The sequence below is a fragment of the Urocitellus parryii genome, chromosome 15 (assembly GCF_045843805.1).
Source record: "Urocitellus parryii isolate mUroPar1 chromosome 15, mUroPar1.hap1, whole genome shotgun sequence".
Taxonomy (NCBI): Eukaryota; Metazoa; Chordata; class Mammalia; order Rodentia; family Sciuridae; genus Urocitellus; species Urocitellus parryii.
The window spans coordinates 3,306,895-3,327,365 of record NC_135545.1 but is presented as its reverse complement, the minus strand read 5'-3'; the positions used below and the strand labels follow the sequence as shown (position 1 = coordinate 3,327,365).

General features: G+C 50.5%; 1 protein-coding gene and 1 pseudogene across 1 annotated transcript; one reads left to right on the top strand and one right to left on the bottom strand.

Annotated features, from left to right (window-relative positions):
• The first annotated feature begins 240 nt into the window (after positions 1 to 240).
• Znf331 (zinc finger protein 331) lies at positions 241 to 10,948 on the top strand. The gene is made up of 6 exons (XM_026382265.2): positions 241 to 267; positions 855 to 918; positions 4,432 to 4,537; positions 4,791 to 4,860; positions 6,004 to 6,130; positions 7,487 to 10,948. The coding sequence occupies exons 4-6, from the start codon at positions 4,822 to 4,824 to the stop codon at positions 8,740 to 8,742; spliced, it is 1,422 nt and encodes a 473-aa protein (XP_026238050.1). The 5' UTR covers positions 241 to 267; positions 855 to 918; positions 4,432 to 4,537; positions 4,791 to 4,821; the 3' UTR covers positions 8,743 to 10,948.
• Positions 10,949 to 15,544: 4,596 nt separating this feature from the next.
• On the bottom strand, positions 15,545 to 19,740 carry LOC113177743 (cationic amino acid transporter 3-like; annotated as a pseudogene).
• Positions 19,741 to 20,471: the final 731 nt, after the last annotated feature.

Genomic DNA, 20,471 nt, shown 5'->3' with positions numbered 1-20,471 from the left:
CTCCGAGCTCTGCGCATGCGCCTGTCCTGGCCCGGGGTCGCAGGGACCGCCAGCAACATGTTGTGTGGGGGCGTGCAGCCCTGACGCGGAGCTGTGTCCCGGTAACGGTGACGCAGGTGGGCTGTGTGCGTCAGCGGGCTGCGGGGCGCCCAGCAGAGGTTAAGGCACTTGCTCCACCGTGTGGACTGCTGTCCACTGCTGCGCAGGCAGCGGGAGGCGGGAAGCGTCCGTCCGTCCGGAGCCACCACTCCACTCCGGGAGCCACAGGTGTGTGGGCTGCTGCCGAGCGTCTCCGTGTCCCGAGGTGTGACAGGCCGAGCCGGTGGGTGTGACGCGCCGAGGTACAGTCCGTGGTGGGGTGTAGGTTTGTGAGACCATGTCTGGCACGGCTTTGTGCTTTTGGGGTGGCTTTTCAGCAGATGGCATTTTTGGTGATGACAGATGTGTGATCTTGCCACCTATAGTTTGTTTCCTTCCTGCTTCTACTGAGTAGTACCTACCTGAGAGCAATGGGCCCCAGGGGACAGAGATCAGAGCCTGAATCTCCTTATGAAAATGACCAACCAGGACAAAGCCATGGTCGTGAGATGACAGTTTCAGAGTCCTAAGTGTTCTCCCCACGGGCTACCTGGACGAAAGCAGATGGCCTAAAAGTGCGGGGGTTTTAGGTGATGGGAGATGACCCTGAGCCAGCAGAGCTGCGTCACGTTCCAGAACCTTAGTGTTTGAGCCTGGTGCTCAGGGAACTCAGACATTCGGGACCTAGGGACAGGTGTACCTCGAGTGTGTTTTCTGTGTTAGCCTGTGCAGCAGAAAGACCCTGGTGCCTCATTCTTGTTTTCCTCTCTCCCCAGTCCAGCTAAAGAGAAAGCATCCTCCATTGGAAGACTAATCACACATCCTGAAGTCAAGGTTCAGGTGAGTTACATGTCTTGGTTTTGAATGATTTTTCCCTAGATCTTAACAAGAGACTTAAAGGTGTTGATCAAGAGCATATTGTTCTTGCCTCTGCTTTTTTTTTTTTTAACCAGGGATTAAACCCAGGGACACTTAACCACTGAGTCACATCCTCAGCCCTTTAATTTCGAGACAGGATCTTGCAGAGTTGCTTAGCACATAGCTTTTGGTGAGGCTGGCTTTGAACTTGCGATCCTCGTGCCTCAGCCTCCCAAGCCACTGGGATTACAGGTGTGTGCTACCACACCCATCTTTTTCCTACCTTTTTTAGCTTTCTGAAAATAGAGTTGTGATGAGGATGAAATTTTTTAATACACTTAAAAACATATTGAGGCCCCCTAAAGCATAAGTGCTCAGGACATGCCAGCTTTAGAGGTTGTGTGGAGAGCCTAGGTGTTCACAGACAGTGAGCCACATCCATGTGAATGTGACTGTATACTAAGAGGTCATACAGTGAACCAGAGCTTCAGACAGCCCAGCACAGGAAGCTCAGCCTGAGGCCCTTCCTTGAGCTCCATCTATAACTTTCCAAAATTGTAAAATGCACTCACACATATACCATGTTTATTATACAGTAGTGTTTGTTATACAGTAATATGTCAGTGTTTTCCCCCTTAAAGAAAAACTGTGATTCCATGGCATTAAGAAAGTGTGTCTTTGGGCCAGGTGCAGTGGCGCATACTATAATCCCAGCAGCTAGGGAGGCTGAGACAGGAGGATCACGAGTTCAAAGACAGCTTCAGCAATGGAAGGCACTTAGCAACTCAGTGAGACCCTGACCCTACTAAAATACAAAATAGGACTGAGGATGTAGCTCAGTGGCCAAGTGCCCCTGAGTTCAATCACTGGCATCAAAAACAGAAAATGTATCTTCAGGCTGGGGTTTTAACTCAGTAGTAGAGTTTTTGCCTGGCACGTGTGAGGCACTGGGTTCAATCCTCAGCACCACATAAAGATAAATAAATAAAATAAAGATATTATGTCCAACTACAACTAAAAAATAATAATAATAAATTAAAAAGTGCACAGTCTGGATGGCTAAAAAAAAAAAAAAAACAGATGTGTGTTTTGCAGTTTTGAGGCTAGAAGGCCAAGATAAGGGTGAAAACCTGGTTGCGTTGGAGTGAGGCCTTCAAATTGCAGACTGCCCTTTCCTACCGTGTCCTCACATGGCATAAAGAGAGCTCAGGGCTTGAGGATCCTTTTTGTAAATGCATTAATGCCATTTATGAGGATCCCACCTTCTTGACATAATCACTTACAAAGGCCCCACTCCTGGTCCTTCACCTTGGGGGACAGGATTTCAATTTAGGCATTTTGATTGGACACAGCATTCAGTCAGCAGGGAGTCTGCAGAGGCAACTTGGCTACATTATTTGCTCAGGGTCTGATTTGTGTTCCAAAGACAGGGAAAAGATAATCCAGGACAGGAAGGTGATAATGATTTTAGCAACACCCTTTTTGCAATATTAGGCCTTATATCGAATTTCTTTGTTGCTGTAAAAAATTACCATAGATTTACTGGTAACAGAGCCCTAGTGGTCACACATCTGAAATCAGCCTCCCTGAGCTGAGACCAAGGTGTTGGCAGAGCTCTGGTCATGTTCCTAGTAAGGGTTCCTGCAGCTGCTGGCCCTGTGTGGCTTCTGACCCTTCTTTTACCAACAAAGACAAGTCCTTCCTGTCACCTCATTCTGACCCTGCTTCTGCCATCACATCTTTCTCTTCTTAACCCCCCCCCCTTTGCTTATGGATCCTTTCGGTTACATTGGGCTCACTGAGACAATTCTGGATAATCATCCCTATTTTAAAGTTCAAAGGCTAGCAATTGTAAGTCCATCTGCAACTCTAACTTCCCTTTGCCATTAAGGTGACATTCACAGTGCCAGAATTACCATGTGGATATCTTTGAGACAATGATGCCTGACACAGACCTGTCTATTCAGAGTTTGACCAGTGACTCCAGTGTACCTGCTCCCTACCAATGTGACCCTTTTTGTAGGCAAGCTGTGTGAGTGTGAGTGAGTGTGTGTGTGGCTGAGAACTGAACCCAGGGCCTCCCACATGCTAGGCAAGTATTCTACTACTGAGCTACACCCCAAGGCTCCTTTTTATTCTTCATGTTATTTCTTACAATGGAATTAACACTGACCTGCTATAAAATAATTGAGACCCCTAGGGAGCTCATAAAGAAGAAATTTAAATTATACACAATCCTTAGGTACAGTGGCCATGCCTGTAACTCTAGCTACCTGGGAAGCTGAAGCTGGAGAATCACAAGTTCCATCCCAGCCTAGGCAACGTACAAAACCCCATCTAAAAAAAAAAAAAAAAATTCTAATTGTACCATTCAGAGAAAACCACTTTTAAAATTTTGGTATGTTCCAGACCTCCCAACAGTCGTTCATAATTAAATTCAGGATTTTAATGTTGTTTTTTTTTTTCACAGAACATCCCAGTATGTGCTGATGAACAATGCTACAATATCACTGGGTACTTTACAAGTAGGGACTGAACAAATTACACCTGCAAGATTCATGAACACAAGTAATAGATGTGGGCAATATAAGTAACATTTCCAGGACAGAAGAATAGGGTTGCAGCAATTAAAATGTTCATACATACACATGTAATCTGGGCAGTTGAGGAGGCTGAGGCAGGAGGATCCCAGATTTGAAGGCCAGCTTGAGAAACTTAGCGAGATACCATTTCAAAATAAAAACAGCTAGGATATAGCTCAGTGGTTTGGCACTTGTCTAGCACATATGAGGCCCTGGGATTAATCCCCAGCACCACAAAGGAAACAAACAAAAGTCACACTAGTCTCCCTTGTCACTTTAGAACGCTCAATGCAGCTGTTCACTCGATGCTAATTTCTCAAGCTGTCATCTTCTCAGATCAGTCTCTGAGCTTGATTTTCGATGCAGAATCATGTCTCTGTTCCCCTGGGTGCTGGTGGGGAGGGAGCATGTTTTCTGTAATATATCAGAATTTCCTTTGCTAATTTGATTAAGAGTTTATTCTTGAGATCAGGTTCTGAAAGTTTTTAGTGTTGATTATATAGGCAGCAATTTTGAACAGCACAAACTTCAGCCTAAGAACAAATGGGAAAGGGCAGACTTGACTTTCTTTTATGAAAACATTAAATGGGACCTGGGATATCACTGGCCTACCATGAGCAAGGCCCTGGGTTTAATCCCCAGCACCACAAAAAAAAAAAAAAGAAAGAAAGAAACCTAAATGGATGTGTAATGTTCTTGACCCTCCATAACAACAGCTACCTTACATCCATCATTATGTATGACTAGGTGTTTGGGTTGATTATCTTCCTTATAATTGAGACGGTTATGGCTTATAATCTTTTTATTCCACACTATGAGTTGGTACTGTCATCCAGGTTTGGATTAGGCATTGTGGTCCTGTAGTGGACTTCAGCCTGGAGACACAACTCATCTTCTGTATGGTTAATTTCAGTCTCCAGATCAGCTGCTTCCGTGTCTCCCAGTCCACCCTGAATCGCCGGTTGCTCTCTCCAGTGTGGTCAGCCCCCACCTGAAACAAAGAAAGGCGTTCCTCTCAGGTATGACAGGTTACCTCACAGAACAGAATCTGGTGGCCGTGGCCATGTGCAGCTGGGCTCTGGGCTCCTGGGGGGCCTGGATTTGTCCAGTACCCCTCCACCTTCCCCAGGGTGTCATGTTCACGTGCATGTTGGGAAGAGAGGGTGAGGAGTGAGGTCACATTAGGTCATTTGGAAACCCAAACTGCAGGTGGTTTTTATGTCTCTTTTTTCATTCCTTTTCTCATTCTCCTTTTTCATTCTGACCCCCCAGATTCTGTGTCTCCAGTGGAAGAAATCCCAAGATGGCCAGTCAAGCCCAGAGGTCTGACGCCATGGCCCACGTAAGAGCGTATTACTTTTCATTCTTGGAGTATGACAGTCAGGCTTGTGGGATCGTTGTGAATTGTCCTGAGCTGCTGACTCCGTCTCCCGTACACTCGGTTTTTTCTCCAGAGAACTGTTGAAGTGATGCAGGAACAAAGCCTCTTGAGGGGTGCTCAGTCCTGTCTGTAGCTTGCTGCCTTAAATATGTTGGTCCCACTTGACCTCAAGAGGAGACAGATTCTCCGCTGATCTTGCTTTCTGGGTGCACAGGAGGGAACTTTCAGATCCGCCGATCTCAGTCTTAGCATGCAGTGAGATGCCGGTCTGGGGGGCTTTCACAGTTGGGCAGAATTGGATGTGGCTATGAGGAGGGCCTGTGGACACAAATCACGTTCCCTCCCCCAGTATTGGAAAGTGAGCCAGGGGCCCTCTACCTCTGAGCTACACCCCCAGCCCTATTTTATTTTTGAGACAGGGTCTTGCTGTTGCTAAGGCTGACCTTGAACTTGCAATCATCCTGCCTCAGCCTCCCAAATAGCTGGAATTACAGGCATGAGCCACTGTACCTGAATTAGCTTTTGTCATTACATTGCTCTGTTTAAAGTCGGCTCTGGCAAAAAATTTGAGGCTTGAAAACATTAAAATATGCCAAGCCCTGTCTTCTAAAATAAAAGACCTGATTTAAAAAAAAAAAAAAGGAGAGGCCTGGGTTGTGGCTCAGAGGTGGAGCCCTTGCCTAGCACATGTGAAGCACTGGGTTTGATCCTCAGCATCATAAATAAATAAATAAATAGATAGATAGATAGATGGATAAAATTAAATAAATAAATAAATATTGTGTCCATCTGTAACTAAAAATATTCCCCAAAAAGTGGGGGGGGGGGGGATACTGTGGGAACCCACACTGGTCGGGCATTTACCAGACTCTGGCAGGCTCTGCTGTGAATTCAAGGACAGCTGGGACTGCCTTGTCTGCTCCTCCTGGGCAGGTGCAGGTCAGGGTGTGGGCTGCTTCCCGTGCCTCAGCAGGGCTCAGTGTGGGGGCACACAGGGTCCTGCCCCCAGGCACTGGTGCCTCAGCCTTCCTGTGACCCACCCCAGGGAAGCCACTGTCTCTTCTCTCATCCTGAAGCCCTTTCTGTCTCTCGTCCTGTTTGCAGGGTTCGGTGACATTTTCAGATGTGGCCATAGACTTCTCTCAGGAGGAGTGGGCCTGTCTGACCTCTGCCCAGAGGGACCTGTACTGGGATGTCATGCTGGAGAACTACAGCAACCTGGTCTCACTGAGTAAGTCGTCGCCTCCCTGTCCTGGACTCTGCTGCCTGGAATGTCTGATTTTCAGGAACACCTTTCAAGAGACTCGCCAAATGTCTGCCTCTGCTCCCAAGGGAACGTTCTGAGTTTCGCAGTATGGAAGAGCACATTACACACTTCATCTTCCCATCTGCCACTTATCTTCCCACCTTTGTCTGGCCTCCTGTGTATCTCTCTGCCTTAGTCACCACGGGGTGAATTGGAATTCTGGGGTATTTATTCCATGGCCATCTTCAAAGAAATGAAGCTTTACCTTAGGCTACCATGTTAATTGCTCTTAATGGTCTTTGGTACTTTGAGGATCTACCTCAGACCCAAGGTTATTTGGGTTTTTGGGGGGTAGTTATTGGGGATTAAACCCAGGAGCACTTAACCACTGATTCACATCCCCAACCCTTTTTTATTTTTTATTTAGAGACAGGGTCTCACTGAATTGCTTAGGACCTCGCTAAGTTGCTGACAGTGACTTTGAACTCACGATCCTCCTGCCTCAGCCTCCTGAGTCGCTGGGATTATAGGCACACACCCCACACATGGCTCCAGGGTGATATTTTGATACATGTACGTGGTAATAGTGATCAGATCAAGATAATTAGCACATCCATCACCTGAAACATTTATCCTTTGCTTGTAGCCAAAGCATGTAAGTCCTCTGTTCTGTGTCTACTTTGGCATATACAATAAGTCATGATTAACGATAGTTCCCCTATACTGGTGTGGAGCACCAGAACACACTCCTTGTCCAACGGCAATCTTGTGCCCCTTTGCCAACCTCACCCACCTCCCTCCACCCCCGCCACCTCTGGTACCCACTGCCTCCTGGAGCTTCCACGTGAGAGAGAACGTGTGACATTGGTTTTTCTGTGCCTGGCTCATCTTAGGCTCCTCCGTGTTGCCCAAAGGTTAGAAGCTTATTCTTTTTTATGGCTGAGTATAAAAGCACAGCTCTCCAACCACATGTTTGTGTTGTTTCACAGTCGTTCTGCGGCGTTTGATTTTCTTGGATTCTCTAGGAATGCCATCACATCATCCACAGAGTATTCTTGTTTCATCTTCACTTTTGAGATTTTTCCCTCTAACTCCTTTTACTGAAATGTGTCAGCTGACAGGAAACGACGGGGCTTGGCCACCAACAAGCTCTTCCTGTTTGGTGTTAGTGGCAATGGCTCCAGTGCTTCCCCTTTGACTGTTGAGGTGCCAGGAGTAGAATCTGCATCACCGGGAGCTCTGGGGGACCCTTGTTTGTTCTACTGAAGGCCTTTAGTTTTTGGCTTGGGGTTAGGTTTGATTTTGTTTTCCTGTAAAGAAAATATGTTGTTTTTCTTTCAGATTTGGAATCATCCTATGAGGCTAAGAGCTTAGCTATACAGAAGAGTATTTACAAAATGAGTCTTCACAAAAGGAATTCAGGTAGCAAGAGTCAGTCTCATCCCCTGACCAGGATGCCTGAAGGTGAGTCTGAAGTCCCACAGGGCTCTCAAGAGAGACATCGCAGTCGAGTAAAAGTCAACTCGAGAAAGGCGCCTGCCAGCAGAGACCGCACCCCTCCGCGACCCCACGCCCGGCCGCACGGCAAGGAGAGCTCCTACGAGTGTAAGGAGTGCGGCAAGGCCTTCAGCCGCGGCTACCAACTCAGTCAGCACCAGAAGATCCACACGGGCGAGAAGCCCTACGAGTGCAAGGAGTGTAAGAAGGCCTTCCGCTGGGGTAACCAGCTCACTCAGCACCAGAAGATCCACACCGGGGAGAAGCCCTACGAGTGCAAGGACTGCGGCAAGGCCTTCCGCTGGGGCTCCAGCCTCGTCATCCACAGGAGGATCCACACCGGGGAGAAGCCCTACAAGTGCAAGGACTGCGGCAAGGCCTTCAGGCGCGGCGATGAGCTCACTCAGCACCAGCGGTTTCACACCGGGGAGAAAGACTACGAGTGCAAAGACTGTGGGAAGACCTTCAGCCGTCTGTACAAGCTCATCCAGCACAAGAGGATCCACAGCGGGGAGAAGCCCTACGAGTGCAAGGACTGCGGCAAGGCCTTCATCTGCGGCTCCAGCCTCATCCAGCATAAGAGGATCCACACTGGCGAGAAGCCCTATGAATGCCAAGAGTGTGGGAAGGCCTTCACGCGGGTCAACTACCTCACCCAGCACCAGAAGATCCACACTGGGGAGAAGCCTCACGAGTGCCGGGAGTGTGGGAAGGCCTTCCGCTGGGGCTCGAGTCTGGTGAAGCACGAGAGAATCCACACGGGTGAGAAGCCCTACAAGTGCACCGAGTGCGGGAAGGCCTTCAACTGCGGCTACCACCTCACTCAGCATGAGAGAATCCACACCGGGGAGACGCCTTACAAATGTAAGGAGTGTGGGAAGGCCTTCATTTATGGGTCAAGCCTTGTCAAACACGAGCGAATTCATACAGGAGAGAAACCCTATAAGTGTATGGAGTGTGGGAAGGCCTTTAGTCACGGCCATCAGCTCACACAGCATCAGAAAACACATATTGCAAAGTCGTACACGTGTAAGGATTGTGGAAAGGTATTCAACCATGCGAACCATCTTAGAGAGCATCAGAAGACACATAACAGCTGAAACCTGCCAACACACATGACACACCAAGGCCTCCCTCCTGCATTCACTCCTTCCTCAACATGAGGGAAACCCATGATTTAATTTAACATAAGAAAGCCTTCACTGGTCATCCTTCTAATTACAGAACATCACAAGTCACACTAGAGGCCAACTTGGAGAGTTGGAGAAGTCACTTTTCTTAATGAGTATGACATGCTCAGTCATTTTTACTGGACAGGTTGGCTGAGCAAATGCACAGAGCTTGCCAATACCATTCCATCTTTTTTATGTTTGAGGTTCATTCTAGGAACAACTCTGCTGATGTAACGTGAGGAGGCCGTCAGCCATGACCCGTCCCCTGCCAGTTATCACCATCCACCTCTACCCCCAGTGAGACACACAGCACTCTGCTCATCGCCTGTGCATTACAGATGCTCCTTGGCACACAGTAGGGTCATATCCCAACAAACCCACCCTACTTGAAAAGACATTCACAACTGCATTTAATACACCTGACTCAACAAACGTTGTAGGTCAGCCCAGCCTACCTGAAATGTGCCCAGAACACTCCCATTAGCCTAAGTTGGGCAAAATCATCTAACACCAAGGGTATTCAATAATAGTGGTGAATGTCTCATCTAACTTATTAAATATTATATAGAAAGTGAAAATCAGTGGTTCTCTTGGGCACACTTCCCACCATTGGGAAGCTCTAAAATAGTGATTCTTTTGGGCACACTTTCTACCACTGGTAAGTTCTAAAATCAGTGGTTCTCTTGGGCACACTTCCCACCATTGGGAAGCTCTAAAATCAGTGGCCGTATTGGGTAGCTTTCCGCCATTGTGAAGTTCTCAATCAGTGGTTCTATTGGGTAGCTTTCTGCCATCGTGAAGTTCTAAATCAGTGGCCATATTGGGTAGCTTTCCGCCATCAGGAAGTTCTCAATCAGTGGTTCTATTGGGTAGCTTTCCGCCATCGTGAAGTTCTAAATCAGTGGTTCTACTGGGTACGCTTTCCACCATCGTGAAGTTCTAAATCAGTGGTTCTATTGGGTACGCTTTCCGCCATCGTGAAGTTCTAAATCAGTGGTTCTACTGGGTACGCTTTCCGCCATCGTGAAGTTCTAAATCAGTGGTTCTACTGGGTAGCTTTCCGCCATTGTGAAGTTCTAAATCAGTGGTTCTACTGGGTACGCTTTCCGCCATCGTGAAGTTCTAAATCATGGCTCTACTGGGTAGCTTTCCGCCATCGTGAAGTTCTAAATCAGTGGTTCTACTGGGTAGCTTTCCGCCATCGTGAAGTTCTAAATCAGTGGTTCTACTGGGTAGCTTTCTGCCATCTTGAAATTCTAAATCAGTGGTTCTACTGGGTACGCTTTCCGCCATCGTGAAGTTCTAAATCATGGCTCTACTGGGTACGCTTTCTGCCATCGTGAAGTTCTAAATCAGTGGCTCTATTGGATACTCTTTCACACCATTGTGAAGTTGAAAAACCTTGGCTGTTTTGGGTACACTTCTTGCACATTATGTTAAAAAGATGAAAGTTGAAATATCTGTATATCCAGACCGTCTATATTTGTAGAATGTATGTTACGTGCATTGTTTGTACACAGGGATAATCACACCTACCTAAAACTGCTATGTGGAAATTAAATGTTTGGTACTTGTAAACTCTCTGAAAATGTATCTGGGGTATTGTTTCAGATCAGTATTTATCACCTATTGTTCTTGTGATCATCACCATTAGTGTTCTTAGTGAGTTATCAAGACCACCTGGAGTGCAGTGAGTTTAGAAGAGATAATCGAACATCTAGGTTTCAGAGAGCACAGAAGATGACTGTCACATCTTGGGCTGGACAGTCATGTCGGTGCACAGAAGGCATGGACATAAAAGGTTAAGTGCAAGGCCTGTGAAATGATGCCGCAAGATGGAGAAAGGGCAAGCAGATGCTCACTCTGCATGCACCTACGAGGGACTCAGAAAACAGACCAGCTAAGAGGGGAAGAGTAAGCACTTCACCGAGAAGGCTCAGCCCCGGGGAAGCACATGGAAACAAGCTCAGCATTGTGGCTCTCCAAGTACAGTGCCAGTGAAGACGGGGGCGCCGGATGGCACAGGTCAAAGTCACAGCAGCTGAGACTGTACTTCAGGTGTCTTACCACGAAGGACAAGTGAGGTGAGGACGTGTGTGATTCAGTCATTCCACATTGTATACACGTATCAAAACATCCCTTTGTACTCTGTAAATGTATACAGTAAAAAGTGTAATTCAATTATTTGTCAAAAAATACTAATAAAGAAATTTTTAAAGGCACATTTGAGCTGGACTCTTGGGGAGGAGCTAGGGCTGCCCATAGCCTTGCAGAGGAGGCAGGCAAGTGGCTGTCCTGGGGAAGGAGCCAGGCCAGCTCTCCCGGGAGGCCTGAGAGAGCAGTCAGTCTCAGAAGGGACCTGAGCCACCCACCGCAAGCTCCTGAAGTGAGGTACAGGTTGTCTCTGGGGAAAGCCAAGCACCGAGCAGGAGCTGAGACTGTGAGGGCTTGTGTACGGGGCATTGGGGTCGGAGAGAGGAGAGCGAGCCTGGGCCATGGGGACCAACTACCAGAGCTCAGGGCCAGGTTCTGGGAGAGTGATGAGGGCGGGCTGGGGGTGGGGCTCAGAAGCTGGGAGGGGGCCTGGGAGGTGCCGGGGAGCTGCCCCAGCCGGTGGAAGACCCTTCGGCACAGGGCAGACAGCCGTGTCTGGGCCCTGGGGTGTCCTGTGGAGGTGGGCAAAGGCTCCAGAGCAAGATCAGAGCAGGGCTTACGTTTGACTCTTCTCAGGGTTGGGGCTGCATGTCAGCTAGAGCTACTTAGTGCTCACTGTTTGGCTAAGTGACAGGTTGAGTCCTTGAGGGAGCATGTTCGGGTAAGGGTCAGACCCAGGCCTCAAGGCAGTTCCTTTCTGGACCATGTGCCACACCAGACAGCCTCGTAGAGGCCACCATCCTTCCTAGTACCCCCTTCTCTATGGACTCTAAGCCAGCCACAGCAGAATGGACCCAGGGGCCCCTCTTTGCCACCCAGAGCTACATTAATGGGTGGGTACTGCCCTTCCTGCCAATTCTATATAAACAGGGGGGGGGGGCAGTGAGGAGGGCAAGGGGACACGTGTGACGTGAGGAGGGGCTGGAAGTCAGTGGAAGGGGTGTGCTCCACGCTGGAGCAGAAACAGGACTGTGAGGCTCCCGAGCAGAAAGGCAGTCTGAGCGCCTCCTGGGTGACTGACAGGAGGTGGCGCCGGGCACCACGGTGGCAAGGCAGTCGGATCGCACATTCCAGGCCATTGGGGGCAGCTTTGTGAGATCCTGTCTTAAGCTGAGAAAGGGCTGGCGGACCCTTGTACATGAGAGGCACCTCCACCATGCTGTGTGCCCGCGGTTCTCCTGAACTCACTCTGCCGGCTCACTGGATCCAGCCCCTCGGCACCACGCTCTCTGCTGCTTCCCCACCCAGTGCCTGCTGGGCTCTGGGTCCTGCCACCGCACGACACCCCTGCCCCTCTCTGCTTCTGAGTGCAGCTCCTGTAGGTCCCTCATTGGGAACATAGGATAATTGTCTTCCTGTGCCTGTCCTCCAAGTTCATCCGCCTTATGGCAAATGCCCATGTACTGTATATGCAAAGACCCCTAAGGGGAGTTTGATGTTTCTCACAAGCCGGGAGCAGTGGCAGCACACGCCCACCCGTACCCAGCCACGAGGGAGCCTGAGGGAGGCTGAGGCAGGAGAGGGAGGTCATCCTCAGCAATTTAGCCAGGCCCTCAGCAATGTAGCCAGACTGTCTCAAAATAAAGGGGCTGGGAGTGTGGCTCAAAGATAAAGCACCCTAGGTTCAATCCCCCACGTTTTCACCCCCCAAAAAATAAGTGCCTGAGGGAATGAATATGTCCCCTCCCGGTTTAGCCATTCCCAGTCCATAGATGTCAAGACATGAGTCATGCATGTACAAAAATTTTTGTCAACTAAAAGAATAAACAAGACCGGGTACAGTGACCCACACCTGGAATCCCAGCGGCTCAGATGACAGAGGCAGGAGGATCACGAGTTCAAAGCCAGCCTCAGCAATTTAGCGAGGTGCTAAGCAACTCAATGAGACCCTGTCTATAATAAAATACAAAACAGGGTTGCGATGTGGCTCAGTGGTCAAGTGCCCGAGTTCAATCCCTGGTACCCCCCCCAAAAATAAAAAACTTTTCAAGGGGCTGGGTTTGTGGCTCAGTGGTACAGCATTCACCTAGCAACGTGCGAGGCCCTGGTTCAATCCTCAGCACCACATATAAATTAAAAAAAAAAATAAAAGTATTGTGTCCAACTACAACTAAAAAATAAATATTAAAAAAAAAAAAAAAACCACTTTCCAAGGCATTCTGCTCCCTGGTGCTGGAGGGCTCTGAACACGCCCAGCCTTCACAGTCCAGCAGGTCCGGCCGTCCTGGTCCAGGGGGCGCCTGCAGGGCCCCAGAGCTGCTCTTCTCTGAGCTCGAATGGACTCAGCATTAGAGGTGTTTTCAGGGAGATCTGGGGAGCTGAGGCCGGTGGCTGTTGCTCCTTCTTCTCCAGGCTGTGCCAGATCCCAAATCAAAAACAGAGCCAATCCTAGTGGGGAAGTGGGACAGCCAGGTGGGAGGCAGTCACTGCTTTAGCCTCAAGGGTTTCCACGTCAGGCTGGATATTGGTCCGGGGGAAGCTATAGAGAACTGTGGAGCCCTCTTCCCCCAGAAGACCCCTCACCGATCGCCATCCAGACCCCAAATCACAGCCAGGTCCCACAATGATACCCAGGGGAGGACGGGCAGCACAGGGAACTGTGGACCAAGCCATGTCCCCAAGCACACCAGCCATCTGAGAGCTCCCGTCCCCCTCAGGGTGGGAGGACCAGCATGCCAGGGACCCCATGGGGCACTCCAGAAGAGACGGGATAGGGACGGATTAGCACTGAGTGCCAGAGACAGGGCGGGGACAGTGAACGACTGCTGGTTTCTGCGCCCGCTCCCTTCATGTTCTCCCAGGTCTGTGCTCCAGGATGCGTAGTCTAGGGACAGCAGGTTTCCTACCTTGAAGTGAAGAGGGGTGCTGCTCTGGGGCTGTCTCCAGATGGCCAGTACCACCCCAACAATAAGCAGCAGCACAGCCACTGTCACGGAATCAGAGTCTACAGAGAACAGGCGCTGGGGCCCCAGGGGCCAGGATCAGGCACAGGATGGTAAGCAGGGGGACTGAAAGGGACACTGGGGAGGACGGGTCCAGTTCCAGAGCCGAGTAAAAAAGGCCCCTGTCCACATCCCCACAAACCCAACCCCACCCTCAGCTTCAGAACCCAGAAGTGATCCTGCAGCTCACCAAGCAAGGAGGCACATCAGAGACCAGCTGGCCAGATTTCAGAGGCGGGTGGCAGTGGAGGGGACACACAGGCTCCTGAGCTGCTTCTGTCCAGGGTTCACCACAAGCATGTCCACCTCTATTTTCCTCATTCTTGCAGGAACTTGAGTTCTCTTCTGGCTGCACCTGGATGAGAGGTGAGCGGGCGAGACTGCAGCCACCCCACACATCCACCATCAGGCAGCCAGGCTCAGCAAGCTTGTCAGGGCTGAGGGAGTCTCACCTGAGGACCAGGACAGAGAGGCCACCAGGGAGTAGGCCAGCAGGGACCCAAGGGACGTGGGGAAGGCCATGGATGCTAGAATTAGGGCACCAGAAGGGTGAGGCGGGAAGGGGGACAAGGTGAAACTGGCTGGGGAAACATCCCAGTTCAGGAAGTCCCTCAGGGAAGGCTCGGGCTGTCTCACCTGTGAGGATTCCAGAATGAGAGTGGCCAGGGCGCCATGCGTGACCTGGCATGAGTCTCAGGAAGAGCAGCCCATCCTCCGCCATGGCACAGGTCACCCAAGGCTCAGGGAACACGGACCCCAGGAGACTGGAGGAGGAAAGGGACCAGCTCAGGGCATGGAGCTGTGGAAACAGGGCTTCCGCCTTGACTTGTGCTGAGCGGCAGGTCCCTCCCTCCGTCTCAGTCCTGAGGGCTGGGAACCCTAAGAACCCGACAGCAGATGGGAAAAGCTCTTGGCACCCACCTGAAGGAAAGGGCACACAGGGTGCCCATGGCCATGGCTTACCGGGCAGGAGCCCACCCCACGTGCACAAAGCCTCGGTCGGGCTCTGGGCATGGAACTGGTACCAAGGGGAGGGCGGCAGCCCAGGGACCTACTGGTAGTAGGGCGTCCTGGGAGTGAGCGCGGAGGAGACGCCAGAGCATGTCACACAGCGGAGCTGAGGGTGGCGGGCCTCCTCCCCTGCAGGGGACACACACAGAGGGGCACAGGGCCCTCTCCCCCCACCCCGCACACTCCCCAAAGCAGGCGGGCTCCACCAGCTCTAAGCCAAAGGGCAGCCCGATCTATGTCGCGGCGGCCTCGGGAGGGACGGCCACAGCACCTATAGTGGCCATGCTGTCAAAACCAATAAATGCATCGAAGCAGGTGGCCGCTCCGGGGAGAGTCCCATCCAGGCCGAAAGGCACAAACCTGCCCTGTACGCACACATCCCCTGAGCTCACACCTCCCCTGAGCGCACACCTTCCCGTGCGCAGACGTTCCCTGTGCGCACACCTCCCCTGTGCGCAGACGTTCCCTGTGCACAGGCCTCCCCTGTGCACACACCTCCCCTGTGCACACATCTCCCCTGAGCGCACTCCTCCCCTGAGCGCACTCCTCCCCTGTGCGCACACCTCCCCTGTGTGCAGACGTTCCCTGTGCGCTGCGGGTTTGCAGCTCTCCCTTGATGAAGCTCAGCCAGAGTTTCCGCCTGTGAACAGCCCGCTGACCAGGACCGACTCTCAAGCTCCCGGGGCCAAGGGTCCTGTGGGGAGGAACAGCCGGAGAGTTCAGAAAAAAGGACCCAAAGGCCTGGTAAGGGCAGGCAGGTGGGGAGGGTGAGTCGCCCACAAGGCACAGTTGGGTGGGAGGAATGGCTTCTGCTCTTCCCTGGCCCAGGAGGGAAACTGGTGGACAACCACCAACTGTATGTCAGAATTGCTAAGAAAGAAGATCCATTTATTCACTGGTACTGGGGGTTGAGCCCAGGGATGCCTTACTACCAAGCTACATGCCAGTTCTGCTTGTTTGTTTTTTGACATAGGGCCTCCCTAAGTTGCCCAGGCTGGCCTCAAACTTGTGACCCTCCTGCCTCAGCCTCCCACGTCTCTGGGGTTACAGGCCTGTGGCCACCTCACCAGGCTCTTCACAATACAAAGAAATGATAAACATCTGAGATGATGGATATGTCAGTTACCCTAATCTGATCATACACATTTTCTACATTTATTATCACACTGTAACAATATATCACACTAAACATGTACAATATTTAGTGTAATACACAATATATCACCATAAACATGTACAATGATATTTCATTTAAAAATGGCCAGGCACAGTGGGACTTCTCTTTAATCCCAGTGACTGCAGAGGCTGAGGTAGGAGGTTCCGAAGTTTGAGGCCAGCCTGGGTAACTTAGTGAGATGCTGCCTCAAAATTAAAATGCAAAACCTTGGGGACATAGCTCAGTGATAGAGCACCCTGGGTTTAGGCCCCAGTTTCCTAAAACAATTAATTTTTCTGGGGATGTAGCTCAGTGGTAAAGCCTTTACCTGGCATGCATGAGGCCCTGGGATCCATCACCAGCACAACAAAAGGGTAAAATGATTAATTTTATTATTGAATTTCAACTCATTTTTTAAAAACTTTTCAAATTTTTTTAAATATTTTTTTTAAATATTTATTTTTTAGAAGTAGTTGGACACAATACCTTTATTTTGTTTATTTATTTTTATGTGGTTCTGAGGATGGAACCCAAGGCCTCACATGTGCTAGATGAGCGCTCTACCGCTGAACCACAATCCCAGCCCCAAAAAACTTTTCAAATTTTTAAAACTAATTTCAAATTTTTTAAATTGTTGAATTAATTCAACATTTAAAAACAGGGACTGAGGATTTAACTCAGTGGTAGAGCTCATAGTATGCACGAAGCCCTGGGTTCAGTTCCCAGCAACAATAAAACAATTTTTTTTATTTTATTTTTTTATCTTATTTATTTTTTATTTTTTTTTTTTTTGAGAGAGAGAGAATTTTTTTTCAATATTTATTTTTTTAGTTTTCAGCAGACACAACATCTTTGTATGTGGTGCAAGGATCAAACCTGGGCCGCACGCATGCCAGGCGAGCGCGCTACCGCTTGAGCCACATCCCCATCCCAAAACAATTTTTTTAAACAAGCTTTGGTCTCAGTACCAGAGAAGAAACAAAGTCACTGGTTCTGAGCTTGGCACTGTCTTGTCCCCCAGAGACATGTGGCTTGTCATCACTGAGAGGTGCTACTGGCCCCTGGTGGTGGAAGCCAGGAATGCCACTCAGCCTGCGGTGCACAGGGCTGCCCTGCAGTGATCTGGCCCGGGGCTCCCGGTGCCAGGGCTGGGGAAGACCCGCCTCTGCCTGATCTCTCACCCCATCTCCACCGCCCTCCAGCCCTTCCGGCCCCAGGCCCTCGCCCGTCTCATTCCACACCCTGCCTCGCCAGTGAGCGGCAGCACCAGCCCCAGAGCAAAGAAGTCGGGATGCTAGGCCAGGACACTAGGCATGCGCAGAGAGAAGCTGCCCTCCAGGTCCTGGGAGATGTGGTTCCCAGTCAGACGGCAATGGCGGCACTCCAGGCCCGGGCCACACGGGCAGCTCCTGCAGTGGTGGGAGGAAGAACATTCCCTTCCAGACGCCCATGATGCACCATTGACTATATTCATAATGAGAAGAGACTACTGGGCACAGAGGGGTGATCCCAGCTGAGACAGGAGGATGGCACTTCGATGCCAGCCTGGGCCACTGAGCAAGACTCTGTCTCTGAATAAAAAGGACTGGGGATATAGCTCAGTGCTAAAGCACCCCTGGGCTGTTTTCCACTTATGCCAAAAAGTACATGAATGAATAAAAATAATAAAAGATTAGAAAGGGGCTGGGTTCAGTGGTAGGGTGCTTGACCAGGATGTCAAGGCCCTGAGTTCCGTCCCCAGGACTGTGGGAAAAGGAAGGGAGGGAGGAAGAAGGAAGGGAACAGCAGAGTCCATGGGGAGGGCTTGGAGGTTGAGGGTCAAACTCTCTTGAGAGGGCCAAGGTAAGCTGCGGGTGCAGCTCAGTAGCAGAGCATGTACCTAGTGACCCACCACCAGCACTGCCCACCACATGAACGTTCTGGGCAAGTCTCACCAGCAGCACAGCTGAGCAGACACGGCAAGACAGTGAGGGAGCAGCTTAGGGGCCTTGTCCCCTCACCTACGCCCTCATCCACAGGAATCCCCCGCCCCAGGCAGTAGTTCCAGTTGGTGGTTGTGGCTACTGAGGATTGAACCCAGAGGGGGGTGCTTAACCACTGAGCCACCCCCCAGCCCTATTTTGTATTTTAGTTAGAGACAGGGTCTCACTGAGATGCTTACCCCTCGCTGTTGCCGAAGCTGGCTTTGAACTCGCGATCCTCCTGCGCCAGCCTCCCCAGTCGCTGGGATTACAGGCCTGCACCTGAGAAACTCATGTGACTCCATTTTTAAAAATAAATAAATAACAGCAGCTTCTACCTCAAGGCCTGTCCTAAGGAAGGGGGCGTGACCCTTGTCCTTGGAAAAACCCACAGAGCAATCCTAGGCACATACCCACCCTGCTGAGTTGTTTGTCTGTAAATAACAGTAAAGATCTGCTGCACCAGGTGTCCCTGACTCAGTCAGGCTAGGTGAGGACCCATAGCAACCCCCTAGAAACCTCCAATCAGCCTGAGACCAGGAAAAATACCTAGAATGCCAGATGACCCCCCAGTAGTTTATGGTGGTTGATAACATGTTGGGAAACCATGTAGTTTAGCACGTACACCCCACGTGGCCTAAACCAATCAGTTCAAAGGAACCCCTGTCTTGTACTAACCAATCACCCTTACCCAACTTGTTCCCACCAGTGAATGTGCTAATCAATGTTGTTTGATTTTCCCGCGGTATGGAATGATTTGCTGTGTGATGTTGTGACGAATAGAGTATCCCCCCAAAACCTATAAAATGTCACTGAACAAAGGACCGGGACTCACTCCCTGAGACCGCTGTGATGGGAACATCTGTGAGTCCAGGCTCGAGCTTGCAATAAAGACTCTTAACGAGTATTTTTTTTTTTTAAAGACAGAGAGAGAGAATTTTTAAATATTTTTTATTTTTTAGTTTTTAGCGGACACGACATCTTTGTTTGTATGTGGTGCTGAGGATGGAACCCAGGCCGCATGCACACCAGGAGAGCACGCTACTGCTTGAGCCACATCCCCAGCCCGCAATAAAGACTCTTGTGTGCTTGCATCGGATTCGGCTCCTGGAGGTCTATTAGGGTCCCACAAATCTGGCATCACACACCAAGGTGCCCAGCAGTTCTACTTCTTAGTTCTGACACTTAGGGAAAGCAGGACAAGTAAGTGGGCTGACATCGGGGGTCTCCCTCTCCCAGCGACCAGCCTGCATTAAACAACAGTGCCCCGGATGAGGGTCGAAGCCACTCGGATCCCCTAACCCCCTCTCCGAGTCCTCAGTTCCTGTTAGCTTCCTCATTGCCCTGTGATCTCACCGATGACATAGGAGAGTACCAGGTTCCAGCCAGTGATGACAGCCAGCACCTGGCCCACATAGCTGGAGAGACAGGTGGAACCGGACACGGTACCCTGGCCCCACAGTACCGACAGAAGGCAGGGCGGCCACCAGGAAGCAGATGATGGTGGCTGGTCCAGCTGTTTCTCTGGCCACTTCCCCAGCCAGGACATACACGCCCGCTCCCAGGGCGCTGCTCACACCAAGGCCATAAGATCCAGAATGTTCACACAGCAGCACAAGCAACTCGGAGACCCCAAGACCAGCACTGGTGGCCACCTGTGTTCCAGCTTGTGACCAAACCTGTGCACATCCTTCCACGGCATTCTGGCAGAGTCCCAGAGGATGCTAAGGTCCCTGCAAACACAGGACAGAAAGGCACCAAGCAGGCTCCATGGGGGCTGGGGCTGGGGCTGGGGCTGGGCCTGGGGCTCCGCGGTACAGCACGCATCTTGCAAGTATGAAACACTGGGTTCAGTCCTCAGCACCACATATAAATAAATAAATAAAATAAAGGTATTGTGTCCAGCTACAAGTAAAAAACACTAAAAAAAAAAAAAAAAACGCTCACTTCACACCGGGGAGTCGGACCTAAGAGGTATCCTTGGAGCAAGAAGTTTCCAGGAGCAGCTGGTGAAAGCCCTCCAGCTCAAAGCTGTGGGGTCTTGGGGCTATGTTAGAACCTCTACACTTTTCAAAGTTCTGCAGGTGTCACTTGATGAGACCAATGGCCGCTCGCAGTACAGCTCCTGGCACGAAGTAACCACGCCACCCCGGAGCCCGTGGGCATGCGCCCTGCTAGAGGGAGCCGGCTGACGTGGGAGCTCCCCCACTTCTTGGCTGCCTGCTCCACAGGCACGGAGGGTAGTCATTACCCTCCCTCCACGTGTGGGGCTTGGTGACAACTCAGACCACACACACTTCCAAGCCAAGAACCCCGGGTCACTTTGCTTCCTGGCTTGCCGAGTGGAAAGGAATTGGAATTTGGAGCTGGGCCTCCTCTGATGTGTTTTAAACATCTCTAGATAGGTTACATGCAAAGCCAGACAAGCTAGGA

What these genes read in the sequence shown, in the direction of transcription:
- Znf331 (XM_026382265.2), top strand. Translation starts at nt 4,822, where the DNA reads ATGGCCAGTCAAGCCCAGAGGTCTGACGCCATGGCCCAC. An exon ending in GGTCTGACGCCATGGCCCAC is followed by an intron (nt 4,861 to 6,003) that starts GTAAGAGCGTAT and finishes TCCTGTTTGCAG; the next exon opens with GGTTCGGTGACATTTTCAGA. An exon ending in CAGCAACCTGGTCTCACTGA is followed by an intron (nt 6,131 to 7,486) that starts GTAAGTCGTCGC and finishes TTTTTCTTTCAG; the next exon opens with ATTTGGAATCATCCTATGAG.